This window comes from Drosophila mojavensis, unplaced genomic scaffold, assembly GCF_018153725.1.
Source record: "Drosophila mojavensis isolate 15081-1352.22 unplaced genomic scaffold, ASM1815372v1 contig_36, whole genome shotgun sequence".
NCBI classification, from domain to species: Eukaryota; Metazoa; Arthropoda; class Insecta; order Diptera; family Drosophilidae; genus Drosophila; species Drosophila mojavensis.
This window is the reverse complement of record NW_025318858.1, coordinates 15020132-15034845: the sequence shown is the minus strand read 5'-3', so window position 1 is coordinate 15034845 and position 14714 is coordinate 15020132. Positions and strand designations below refer to the sequence as shown.

General features: G+C 36.0%; 1 protein-coding gene across 2 annotated transcripts in view; it reads left to right on the top strand.

Moving 5' to 3' along the window:
• Positions 1 to 14714, top strand: part of LOC6576835 — a 209536-nt gene that overhangs the window by 80887 nt on the left and 113935 nt on the right. For both annotated transcript variants that reach the window (XM_032728532.2, XM_002002784.4), the window contains exon 4: positions 3689 to 4680. In XM_032728532.2, coding sequence (XP_032584423.1) covers positions 3869 to 4680 — 812 coding nt within the window. In that variant the 5' untranslated portion in view covers positions 3689 to 3868. The remainder of the gene's footprint in view (positions 1 to 3688; positions 4681 to 14714) is intronic.

Below are 14714 nucleotides of genomic sequence, written 5' to 3'. Positions count from 1 at the left end.
AACTAAAGTAATTTGAAAGTAAAAATCGCGCACTCTCACGCACGCTGCGAGGCAGGCGTTAAGGCCTGAGAGCGGAATCTCAGGGTGGCCCCCCAGACTGGGGAGCTGGGGGCTGTTGAAGGCCTACGACTCGACGGGTGCTGCTCACATGTGTCAGGGCTGTCATCTAAGGCTTCTCTCTTGGCCCAGCCGAAGCTGCTGTGCCTTCGGGCCCCTAAATGTATGCACGTGTTACGACATTGTCATTTGATTAAACTTGTTAGCGCACGCAGCCTCAGCAGCATCAACAGTAGCAACAACAGAGTTTAGGCACCTCTTGGCCAACTTTGCCGACATCTTTAAGTTAAATGCGACGTGAGAAAAATAAATTGAAGAATGCTTAAAGTAGACGAGCGACATTTAGACACAAATTGATAAACAGAAGCGAACGCGTTGAAGCATATTTATTTATTTGATAAACTGAGCTGAACAAGTTTGAGCATATTTATTTAGTCTAACTTGTTTTGGCAAATCTGATTTTTATTGGAAATGAATTGCAATAGATTTCATTTGTGATACATATTCATAAACTTTAGTTTTGGGTGATTTTAGCTTTTGTTGTGAGAAACTTTCTTAGGTTTTAATTAAATTATTTAAATTTTATGACAAGCAAAAGCAAGGCAAAAGAGTATATTAATTTACTATTAATTATTGTTATTAATTATTATAGTTCATTTTATTTTCCATCACACAATATTATATCGTCTAACTATAAATGATAAAGTACATGTAGATCGTGTATAGAGAAGAACTATCGTAACAGAGATATACTCTTAATCCACTTATAAACTAAATATACGACAATAGGACATATTTGTTTATTAATTCCAGAAATACATTTAGCATATGAGCTGAAATGCCACTTCAGTTATTAAAAATCTCTATAACAATTTCATAAACAACTTTTTTTTATGTGATGTAGAATTTATGTAAATTTTTTATGTATTTTATTGTTTTAAATTTATTTTAGAAAGAATTTTTAGAATATTTATCTAGAATTTATATATCAAATTTATAGAGAATTAATGGAGAATTCATGTTGATTTTATATAGATTTAAATAAATAAATAATTTTATATAGAATTATAATGAATCTGAATCGATCTCAATTCAATAATTAGTCTGACTGTAAATAGTATGTAGAAAGTTGTTAAGATAATATAAATCTATACTGGCTTAATTTATAATTCACACAGGGCTGGTTATAGCTCAACTTTACTTACGTCTGTGTTTGATAATATTATTAAAACCAATTAATTTCTATAATCAAATTAAAATAAATATATAGTTAACTATCAACAGTCGAGACGGTGCCATCCTTAGTCTCTCAATAAGCTCATCTACTTTAAAGCTTATGCTTATATCATTGTGTTCTACACTACATATTTCATATAGTTCATAGTTATCAAAGCCTTTATCAAGTTTTCTAAAAAATAATAAGCTTTGTGTTGTCCATGTCTGCCAAACAGCAAATTTTAGTTTCGTACAACTTTAATCTGCTGTGAGACAACAAAGTAATATTCACCTTCTTTTTGGGCCACATATAAAGGCAAACGATGTTGGCTTTGCCAACATGTTGCTTACAAAGATTAAGCGGCTTATAGTATACCTTGGACTTTTTCATATTTTATGTAAATTTTTTCTCTAAACATCCGTAACTTTATTTGCAATCAAAAATAATTTATTTATTTTGCATATTAAGCTGCGCAAGTATTTATATAGATTTTGTTTATTTATGTACCTAATTTATTTATCTATAAAACTATGTTAGCTGTAGGCCGCACGACATTCAATTTTATCGGACAAATGCCACAGCTCCAGCCTGTCAATACGTGATGGATCAAGTGCTCACACCTCACCTGGGTCTCCTCTGATTCTTGAGCCATATGGCATCTGCAGCTGGCATTTAGTTAAATATAATTTAATTTGGTTCTGTTTTGTTTTGCTCGGGCTGCAACTCTTATAATTTCTCTAATAGTTATTCTGGTTCTGGTTGTTCTATGTGAATGTAATTAGGTTTGACTTTACTTGATTTGATTTGGCTTCACATATCTTTTCAGCCGCTTTGTGGTTGACAAATTTGAATTTGGAACTAACTGTGAAATGTTGTTTAATTACAGCCTTGACAGTGTCTGCTTTTAGTCTAGAATTAAATTATGTAAAAAGGAATTAAATGCCAATTTAAATTGCATTAAATAAATGCGAATACATTTTTGGATATGTATCAATATTTTGGCTGTTTATTGAGGGAAAACTGCAATGCTAATGAGATTGAAAAATAAATAATATATTTTATAAAATACTTATGATCAAAATAGAGATTGAAAAATATTTAAATTAAAATAAAATATATTATATTCATATGAATTTTGATTTAAGTGGTGATGCAAATTAATTTAATAAATTTTTTTAGTGAAATTGCAAATTTTTATTGAAAAATCTATAAAATTAAATTAAATATTTTATATAATATTCAAATGCTTTTGGTGATAATGGAAATAGGAATCGAAGAAATATATATTGAAATTTTGAGATATTTTATATAAAAATTATTTAATGTTTTTACTCTTATATTATATGAAAATCTTATGATGAAAATTGTGATGAAAAATATATCATAAAATTTGATAATATCTGTATTCTTTGTGGTATATTTGTATATTACTTTTTTTTATTTTATTTTATTTTTTATTTTTAAGTTTTTATTTAATATTTATGATGTATTATTGTTGAAAATTGAAATTTCAAAATATTTTTCTAATATTATTTTTATTATTTCTTAAATATTTATTAGTATGCATTTTTATTTGGTCGACTTCATTAAAGTTGAGAGTATTTAATATTTAAAATAACTCACTGAAACAATTTTCTTGATTTTCTGTTGCCTAAAGTTTAGTATTTCCCTAAGTTAACATTTTCTACAGCTCTAGTCAGACACTAAAAGGGTTCTCTCTCTCTCTCTCTCTCTGTCTCTGTCACTTTCTCTGTCGAATATTCTCGCTCAGCTAGCTCATATGTCTGTCTAGATTGCGTGAGGCGACGCCTAAGTCCCCTAAATGGAGGCTTCCGCTGGCCAATGGCAAATCTGGCAGTAAAGTCCCCACAACAACTACGAAAGTCAACCAGCTGAAGAGCTTTTTGGCAGTTTTGGGCTTTGGGCGCTGCTCGCAGGCAGTTGCAGCGGCATCAACACTTGGCCCAACAAAATATGGGAAAACAATTTGAAAGTTGACAAAGAAAAACGCTCGAGTGCCGCGTCAAGTCGAGTCGAGTGCAGAGGAGATCCCACAGCCCACAACCCAGAGCTAGTGCCCGGAGCCTAGAGCCTTTGTTTTATGAGTCGGCACGCTTCAGGGCGGCCATGATTGATGCGTGGCAATGCGCTCCATTTTTAGTGGATTCTCAAATTGCTTTTTCACGCTGACAGTTTACGATTTTCCAGTGTGTTAGTGCGCCGTGACATGTGGAACGGCTGCAACCATGGGCGGTGGGTGCTGAAGGGGGTAGGCGGGTAATATTGGATGAAACGACAGCGGCAGTTATTCAAATGCAAACGACAGCTGTCAAAATGGTTTTTGCTAAAAATTTCACATCATTTCATATGCTCTATCTATCTCTCTCTCTCTCTCTCTCTCTCTCTCTCTTGCAGTGGCCCTGCTGTCGATGAGTGGCTGGACTGCAGCTGCAACTGTGACAACTGAACGTGTTCCATGCATATAGTTTGCCAAATGATAAGACAACAAGGAACAGCTGTGTGGCGACTCAGTTGAACACACGTAAAGGAGCTCATCAGAAACAGGGAAACAGACGAAACATAAAAGCCAAGTCAATGTCGCTGCTGACAATTGTCAGGTTAACAACGATATTGCTGCTGTTTATGCTGCTGCCGGCGGCAACATTGTTAACAAATCAACAACAACAAAAAGAACAGCAACAGCTGCAACATGCACGCCTCAGGCGTCAAAACAATCCGGATCAAAAGTTTTCGCTGCCCGCAGTTCCATTGCCACCTCCGCCGCCTTTTCCAGCGGCCAAGCATAACTTTGCCCTGAATGCTTTTGCCATTGGCGAGCATTCAGCTGGCAATGGCAATGGTGCCGTCGGCGGCGGGGGCGGGGGTGGTGTCAGCGGTGGCTCCTTCTCTTCATCCATTTCCTCTTCGTCCGGCTGTGGTGGCTTACTCAAGTCACGCTATGGCCTCATTCAAACGCCAAATTTTCCGCATCGCTTTGCCACGCCCATCGAATGCGTTTGGATAATTGATGCCTCCGAGCTGCCGGCCACCGCCCAGGGCAATGTTTCCATTGTGGTCTATCTGACGCAGCTCTATGTGCTGGGCGGGCTCAAATTCACCGAGTACATGTACTACTCGGACGACTTTAAGGTGCCCGCCCATCGCGTCTTCACCCTGACCGAGGAGGAGGTCACCCAAGTCACCTGGCTGCAGTTCAACAGCCAATACCTGGAGATACGCTTCACCATGGCCACGCTGGACGGCACCCATTTGCGGGCTCTCGATCGATTGCTCGACGTCTACGGCTTCAATATCACCTACGAGGTGCAGCACGAGGTGAAGGCCAGCCAGTGCAATACCCTGCAGTGTCGCTTTCTGGGCGACTGCTATGCCAGTGCCGATTACAGGTGAGTGAAAAGCTAACAACAACCTTGAGAATTATGATGATGACCAACCTAACTCTATGTCTGAGTACAGCACGTTTGCAATAACCATATCTGGGTTAGTCTTATGTTAGGTAGGGTCTTTCGAGCAATCATGGGTCTATCATATGTTAATAGAAATCCTGTCTATATTATATTCAGATTTTTCTTGATCTTTATGAGACAAGGGACTAATTTATATTTAAAATTTTATAAATAGTTTATTTAGGGCTTATTTATACATAATTTATTTAGGGCTTATATAGAACACTTACGAATAAGAGCAATTGGAGAATTTGTGGAGATTCGCTGTGAATTTTATAAAGATTTTATGAAGAATTAGTTCAGATTTTTAAGAAGTTATATTGATTTTATTTATTAATTTAATGTAATCTAGATTTTTATGAAGCTTAAAGAAATTAACATGTTCATACCCAATGGTATTATACAGAAGTTATAAAGGCTTTAGAGAAAGATTATTTCGCATATATATATTGATTTTATAAAAAATTAATATAAATTTCATAAAACGTTTAAGGCATATATTTTCCTTAAATTTATATATACATTTAAGATTCTACTAACATTTAAACGATTTCAAAATTAAACTCGTTCTCAATATTCTTCACAGAATTTAAAAAATTTCCCTTATTCCCATCAACAGCCAGATAAATTACATTTCCTTTCATATATTAAGGTCTCAATATCTTAAGCTTGATTGCATTTTCGATAGGAATGTGAAAATAAACAAATCAAATCCTTTTCTGCGACGACATTGAGTAATCCAAAGATTCACACAGAAATTCTGGCAAGGGGAAGGATGATGGGAAGGGGCAGGCTGCTCCCCGAACATTTAGCACAATGTGTTAACTAGCGTAATGGGTTCAATCTTCAACTGAACCCGGCGCAACCCAAGTCAGACGCAGATCCATTTTGTATGACCCGAAAATATTTCATCAATCAATCACGTCGGGCAACCGCTGTCCCCACCGACCCCGAGTCCTGCTCCTGCCAGCGAGCTTGCCCAGAAACCGAAGCTACACAAATTCTCATGTATGTCAAACTCAATTGCCAAAGTTATTCATAAGGACCGAGGCAAAGTGTGTGAATGTGTTTGTGTGTATTGTTACCAGGTAGAAGGGGAAGCGTACCAAGAGTTGAGAAATGCATCATGTGCTGCTGCTGCTGCTTCTGCTTCTGCTGCTCCTTCATTTCAATTGACTTTTGGCGTATGCAAACTTTTTGTATAGATTCTTTTTGTTTTATTTTGTTGCTGCTCTTTTTTGTTAGCCCCAGCGAAAATGTGTTGGCAATGGCTTTCATTGTTTGGCGGCTCGCCTCTTACACAGGGGAAACAGGAAGCGGAGCACAACGAAATGGAAGTTATTTGGCAACAGCAGCGCCAGCACCAGCCACTGGAATATTGCAAAATGTATGGCTCCCACTTGGTTTAGGCCGAATGCCGAGAGCCGAAAGCTGAATGCTGAATGCTGAATGCTGGAAACTGAAAGCTGAAGCTGAAGCTGAAAGGCCCCAAACACTTGTACCGTTTTGCCATTTCTAACGGCTGGCAGCAGGAGGCGGGCTAAGATTGATATGCAAACATTTAACAGTTTGCATGGTTAGCTGCCTGTGATTTTGCCCGCGTTGCGATTGCCGCTTAGTTTATATGCATTGACCGGAACCAAAAGGAAACTCAATTTTGAAATCGACAGCAACAGCACAGCCCCTACAGCAGCAGCAGCGCCAGCGGCAGCAGTCGCAGTGGGGCAAAAGGTCGAGAGGCGCAAAAGTTCGGACTTGCTTAAATATGCGTGGCAACCGGACGCACGTGGTGCAGCTACAGCACCACTGGGCCATCGCACCATAATCAGCCATGTTTTTTATGGCTTCTGTTGTCGTTGTCCTTGTTGTTGTTGTCGACCTCTTGGCCATGACTTATAAATGGCCAGCACTGGCGCTAATGTGCCACTAGCTCACTAAAAGCAATATCATTTATGAAGGTTAAGCAGACAAAGGTTCTGCTTAGAGAACGTTATGAAAGTAATAAAAAACAATCATCAAAGCGTATTTTTGCGATACTTGGGAAAGAGGCTCAACAATATTGAGAACAGGAAATAATTATGTATTTATATATGAATGTGCAGGCATGAGTTGACATAAGCTGTATATTTTAAGAGGAGTATATCTATTGATAGGAAATTTTCCATTAACAAGTGACGTAGATTGTTTCATCTTCAATGTAAATAAATTATTCATACGAAAAGTTTATCAGAAAAGTATTTAGTAGACTAGTCAAAGTCATCCCCTTCTAAATATAATGTCTAAAATTTATTCTCCAATTTATCTTAAATAAATTTATTAAAATTAAAAATATAATCTTAACAGCATTTTAATAAGTATAAACATTTTAGTGCACATTAATCGAATGACTTTTTTATTTATTTATTTTTATTTTTTTAAGCAAAGATGAATCATATTTATTTGTTTTTTGACGTTTAAGTTAATATAAATATAATTCATATAAAACTTACATATATAAATATAATCAACTTTAATCAAAGTAAGTACTCTCTGTCATCCGAATATTAACTGAGCTATATCAGTTCTACTGGTTGGGTTCTCCCCTTGAATGTCTAACTGGACTCTCTAGCCCAATTAGATTTTCGTTAGTCTTACCTTATACATAAATACATATATTAATTTAATTTATGACGTAAATATCTCCTACTATAACTAATACAAAATATTCTGTAATAATTATTTTGACGACTTCTTGCATAAGAATTCCCAATGAAATGCATGTGTTGCTCCTATGGTTATCACGTTCTATTATCTATATATATATATATCTAGAGGGGACTCCAACAACTCTTAAAAGTTAACTTGAAGAAAAGCGCAATAGAGAACGAATTCGAGTCAGAAGACTCAAATAACTACTAGAGACATAGGGTTTCTTCGCAGCTCACAACCCAATTGGCCTTTCTTTTGCTTCATACTATTAAACCGAAGTTTCGAACAGACAAGAGAACAACTTCAACAACTTTATAAACTTCAACAGCTTCAACAATTTGAGGAGTCCACGTCAATTTCGATTTCTTGGCAGAACCTTAGCTCAGGCTGGTGGCAAGCAGAAGTTTACAGATGTATGCAGAGTTTTCTAAAAAATAAATAAATTAAATTTGAAAGTTGCCTCTGCGAGCGGATGCCCGGCGGATATACAGCTAATTGCCGTAAAGCGCACAGCCGCACGAAATAGGGACGCAATTAGCATAATAAACAAGCCCAGGCCGGGCAGTTCGAGAGTTTGGCAGTTGGGCCGATCGAACAAATTGAACAATAGAATTGTTAATTTGAATTTTAACGCTTACGAATTGGCCAATTCGAAGGCAATTTACACGCCATTGGCAACACAGTGGAACCGCAGCACAATGAAACTAAGCGAGAGAGGCAATAAAAAAGAAGAAGCAGAGCAATCAATTTTCGACACTGGGTCAAGTAATGCGATTTATGAGTATGGCCAAAAATTAATAAATTAAAAAGCAAAACAGAAACAAAATAATTTTGGGCAAACGAAAAAAAAAAATAAAAAAATAAATATATTCAGAGTCGGCTGTGCTACTTAGCATAATTAACATTAATTGGACAGCGAGAAGGCAGAGAGAAAGACAGAGAGAGAGAGAGAGAGAGATAGAGGAGAGAGAGAGGGGCGTGTTTGCCTGGCTAATTGAATATTAATATTAATATTAATGTCAAAGTAAAAGCGAAATGTGTTGCCTAGAAATTTAATATAAAAGCGACTGTTCAGCAACATCCGATAGCGGAGCTGAGACAAAGTTCTCACCCCCACTCCATTCTCAATGGAGAATCGAGAGTGTGGCACGTAATGCCAAGCGCCTGTCACGTCAACTTAATTAACAACCTTGAGGCAAATGAGGCACCAACTTGGCTCACGGCTCTCTACGTGTTGTCAGATAAACATACAGTCGCAACTCGGAGCAGAGATAACATAGGGCGCGGGCGTGGGCGTGGGCGTGGCAGCGGCGACAAGTAGCTGAAGTTTGTCGACTTTATAGTTTATGCCACACAACAACTGGCACTCCCTCGCTCTCCCTCTCTCTCCATCTCTCTCTCTCTGAAGGTGAGCCGTCAGCTGGGCCACAATTTTTCATTGCAATTTTTATGATTTCGCCCGCTCAACGCGTTTTCTTAAGCAGATGTGGGAGCAGCAAAAAAAAAAGAAGAGAAAACAAATGCATAACATTTGAAAATATGAAATGCTTGATAAAACGCCGCGAGTGTCGAGGGCTGCGTCACACACTGCGTATACTTGACAATCTCTTTGGCTTGCTCTTGCGCTCGTCTCGCTCCTCTGCTGTTTGTTTATTAATTTCACTTTAACTGCCTTCCCGCTCTTTTTGGCTTTGTGTGCAAAATTTTAATAAGCCACATCAAATGTGAAAACAAGAGCAAGTCACGGCTGGGACTAAAGAGGGGAACAGAAAAAAGTATTTCAGGTTCATGTCAACGCTGGGCGCTTTTAAAATTAATGAATGCTCAGAGGCGTCCTTTTCGAGCGACTCAAAGCAATATCTTAGGTATTCTAGAAAATATCGAATGGTTTTTAGGTTGATTGCTTAAATGAATAGGCATTTAAATGATTTATTTAAAATATTAGATAAGAGAGGCATCATGATGATAATATTTAAGAAGACTTCCATAATGTTTTATATAGGTGGACTAAATTTAACTGCAAGTTTATTAAATTTTTAATTTGATTAAATTTTAATTTTTAAAATTTAATTTTAATTTTTTTTAGTTTTGATAGTTTTTATTTTAAGTTATTAATTAAGTTTAAAAATTGAAAAATGCGTGATATAAATAAATCAGCTGAATGCATTTCGTCTATACGTAATTTGTTTTATTTTTTATATATTTCTTTATTTATTTATATTTTGGGCTTAAATAACTTATTAATTTATTAACCAGAATTCCCCAATGTTTCATAGAAGTAGTATCGCTGAATTAAATTACTCCCAAATATTATTATTAATTCAAAATGATTTACTTATTTTTTTCACATTTTTTTTTTTAAATTAATTTATTTTTTTAAAATTCATTTTTAAAATTTTTTTATTTTGTTATTTAATTTATTAACAAAAGTTCCCAAATCTTTTCTTTATAGAAGTAACGCTGCCTAATAAAATAAGTCTAAATATTTTATTTTATTTTCAATATATGTAGTTTCCTTATAATTTATTTATATTTTAGATTTATATTATTATTAATATATTTACAAAATTGCGAATAGTTTTGACATTAATATTGCTAAATTAAATTTTTCTATTTTGTTATTTTTAATTTATTTATTTATTTTATTTTTTTAAAAGTAAATATTACTAATTAATATGTTTATTACTTATATAATTTTATATGTATATATTATATATATATATTTATTTCTTTATTAATATTTATTTATATTTTAATTTATTTTTATACATTTATCGATCGATCTATTTGTTTATTTTTTCAGCTTCAATTGACTTTATAACTAAATTTTATATAGGAAGGTTGACACTATTATAGTGTTCGCTGCCTTATGAAAATTTTCTCTCAGCAATCTGTTAAATTATAAAATTAGAATCAAAAGTGACGCAATTTGGTCAAATTCGAGTGTTTATTATGTTAATAATTAAGTGTTATCATATGAGATAGCATATGCTCTGCCCTGTAGATAATTTGATTAGCTCATTTGGTTTGTTTAAGGATCACTGTCTCATTTTGCATATCGCAGACAAAGTGCCAGACAGTGGCGCTTGTATGTTCGTTGCCCTCTCTCGCCAGCTCATTACGAGTGCTTGGCAGCCAAGTTCATTTTATTGCTAATAAAGTTTGCATAAAATATTCAAAATGTTTGCGAATTCGACGGGTCCTCGACCGAGCGAGCTGCGGGTCATCTGCCGGCAATTGGCATCACACACAGACACTTCCGCAACGGGCTAACAACAATGAGCCATAAGCCATTGGCCAGCCAGCTGGGCGGCTGCGTTTTCATTTTACAGCTCGCATTCTCGCAGCACTACAAAACAAGAGAGTATAATATAAAGTAGTTAAAGAAAAAATAAAAACAAAAACAATTTCATTGGTAACCCATCCACAGACATCAATTTTGGCGTTTGCATAAAACTGTTTCGCCTCACCGCAAAAGTTGAATCGAAAACTGCAAAAATAAAAGATAAAAATTTATGTTTAAATGTTTTGTAGAATTATTTTTTTATTTTTTTTTTATTTTTTTTCTACTGTCGACTTTGAGCTGTTTTTTTATTTTTTTGTTAAGGGGTTTTTGGGTTCGATGCGCGTCTGTGTTTTTAAGAAGAAAATGTTTAATTGAAAAAGTTTTTCGCTTTGAGGCGCATCAAAGGGGATTTTTGATTGAGCTGTTCTCGGGATATTTGGCTCCCCTCTTTGAAGAGTTGAATTAAATGCAAAAGGCTTAAAATGGCAGCAAGCAAATTTATTTTAATTGAGCAAAATATAACGAAAATTTGTTGAGCTTGAACAAAACATATTTTAGCTTGTATTATGAAATGATTAGAGAAAATGGAATTATATATACACGCGAGATATATAAACAGCATCCGTTGTAACAGTCAAATTTGTTTTATATTTTTTTTAAATAATGTAACGAAAATTTTGTTAGGCAATTAAGCTGCAAACAAATTTAAAAACTTGAGCAAAAAAATTGTTAAATATATTTCAATTTTACCTTGGTAACTAGAGTAGAGACACCTAAACTAACGGGAACGGGAATGAATAAAATTATATTAATAGTATTAAGTAATGCGGACTGTATTAGTAATAACGAGATACATACTAACCTTCATGGAATGATTCAGGGAGCTTATATACTAGTTTATATCTAGCTCCAAACAAGCTTAAACACTGCAGCTAATTTATGTCTTTGTATTTAACATTTCACATTCGTCGAAGGTGGGAGACCTTCGCATTCATTCTCTCTAAGCTCATCTTACAATCTTTGCATTATGTCAAAGTCAGGAGAATATGTTGGACATCATTAACTGTCAAATTGTATTTACATAACTTTACTACATAATATTTAGTTTACTAATCGAGCGTATATACGTCCGCTTTATCTTGTTTGAACATCCATAGAATTGTGGCGGAAAGATTTTTTACTCTTAGAAATCATCTTGTGATCTACATAAATACAACCAATTGTTCTATAGATCGTGATGATTCACTCTCACCTTTATGGCGATATAATATTTAATTGGTTTTTTTTTTTTTTTTTTTTTTTTTTTTTTTTTACAATAAATTTACAACATTTTGAGATATAATTTTTTCCTTATAATTCAATTTAATTTATTACATCTTATCAAATCTAGAACGTTTTTAGCTCCAAACTGGAACTGCTAACTGGCTCAATATATACTGGCTATATTCCTTATAGGTCTAGACTTACTTACGTCTTACTCTAATGTATTGTATTATATTTCATGTTGATCAGATTGGATCTTTTCTTATTATGTTGAGATGTAGCATTGTTATCATTGGTTGTCTGATTATATGCGAGTAGACTGGGATAAACTTTGCCAGTCTATCAGAAAATCTAGAGCTTTGTCGCCCAAAGAGTTCTGCGGCTGTAGAAATAGCTAGATCTTTATATAGCACAGACTTGTTAACAAACTGCAGCTGCAGACATTCTTCATCTTCGACTACATTAATTTACTGAATTTGAATTTTTACTGGGTCTAGAGTCATTCCACATAGGAAGCTTGAATGGACTCGAACCTTGCTATAATTTTATATGAGTATTTCAAATCGTATATAAATATTTTCCATGGAGTAGGCATACAAATAAATTAGATTAACTTAACTCAAGGCAGAACACTGTCATACATATACTACTTACAAATAGACCAGGCTTTTGTTATTAAATTTTTACAACTCCAATCAACACTTTATCATTTTCTGTTGCTAATTTGCTGCAGAGTTCTGCGAAATACACAAACAAACTCCAAAGTCCGCTCGACGATGAGTGAGCCATTCAATTTGCAGAGCTTGCTTTCGGTGCTTCTGCTGCTGATCTGCACCTGCGCCTATGTGAGGCCCATGTGTCCAAGTCTTTTAGCTCGGGGAAGCCAATGCGGCATGCGACGCGCCTGGGTGGGCGCTGGCTGCTTTGCCATGGCATTGGCGGTGCTCTTCTCCAGCTGAGACTAAATTGAAATTGCATGCAATTTTATATATAGAGGAAGTTAAGCTATAAACAGCCTTTAACTGAAATAAATAATTGAAACTGCATTGTCAGCTGTTGTGTTTGCCCAAAAAAGGATGCAAAGGACGAACTGAACTTCATGGCAAACTGTCAAAGTCAGGCAGCTATAAGTGAGTCCCCGGTTCAGGAGTAAAACTCGAATTAGGCCACGTTCAAGCGCTGGCAAATTGTGTGTCACATAGCCAGAGGTCGGGGCAATCAATATGCACAGCTTCGTCTCACAGTTTACGTAGTTTCTGTGTTTTTCTGCGAAAACTCCCCTCTGTATTTTCATAACAAAAAAGAAAAGTGTTGCAAGTTGAGCAAACAAAACGACAGCGTTAAATGAGATCAGGTTCAGTGCGGAGGCAAACAAATAGTAGAGGTAGCAGGAGCAGCAGCAGGAGCAGCAGCAGGAGCCGGTCGAAGCAGCCACAGCCACATAATAGTAAAGAGCACAATGTTGTGGGCGTGGCATGTGCAATGAGTCGGCTGGCAGACGCTCCCCCTTTTGCCCCGCTTGCCGCACGCCTCATGCTGCATGCTGCGTGCCTCAACTGTGTCAGTGTCAGTTGCATGGCTAACAGTCATGTATGTATGTGTGTGTGTGTGTGAACGTGTGTGTGTGTGTGTGTGCGTGGGAGTGCGTATATTGTTTGCCATGTCAAACATCGTCATTTATCCAAAGTCGACGAGCAGGGCCAAAACCTGAGCCGCAGCCACAGCTCGAGCTGCTGCCACCCACACACACACACACATATATATACAGAGGTAATAACAACTGCTTTGCATATTGCAATTAAGTTTTGTTTGGCCAAAAATTTGACCTGTCTTTGTCATCTCATCTGACGACTGCGACTCAGCTCTCGCTCACTCTCTCACTCTCTCTCTCTTTCGCTCTCCCCTTTGCCTGCTGCTCAATTATAACTTTGGCCCGTTCATCCTGAAACTTTTAATTTTCCTGTACCTTCGCTGTTGCAAATGTTGTGCGTGTGCGTGTGCGTGTGTGTGTGGCTTATCTTTACCTTTTACTTTACTTTTATCTTTAGAGTAAGGGAAAGTTTCCATTCGGAACTTCTCTCAAATATTTAATTGACTGTTGTAATTTTGACAAGAATTGCCACGAATGTGAGAAGCATCTCTCTCTCTAGCTCTCTCTCTCGCTCTCTCTTTTCTGCAATTGAAATTCTTCATGCTTTGCTGTAAATTAATTTTGATAAAACCATAAAAATGTTAATGCAAATTGACTTTTTATAACGGCATTTTTACGATTGTCCGGCTATAAAAAATTGTTTAGAGTCGCGGAGCAATTGCTACAATCAGTCACAATTTATGCATGTTACCCCTTTACACACACCTACACACATAAACACACACGGCCATCAAATTTAATGGCATTTAATTTGATTGCATTAGGTGAACAAGTAAGAGCGGGGCAAAAAACCGCCAACGTTTATTTTTCGTGTTGCTTTTCAAATGCTATTTGTTGTTCCACAAACCACACACACACACACACATGGACTCCACACACACACACATGCGTAAACAGAAACCAATTTGCTGAAATTTGCCATTTCGCTTCCTTTTGTCCTTTTGTCGCCCATTCAATCCTTTTGATAGACATTCCCGTTCATGTTTATCAAAACCATATATAATTGTTGAAATTAAATGTGCTTTAAGGACAGAATACATATATAATTTTAAATATTCCTGACTCAGCCTTCTCACAGTCTGCAAT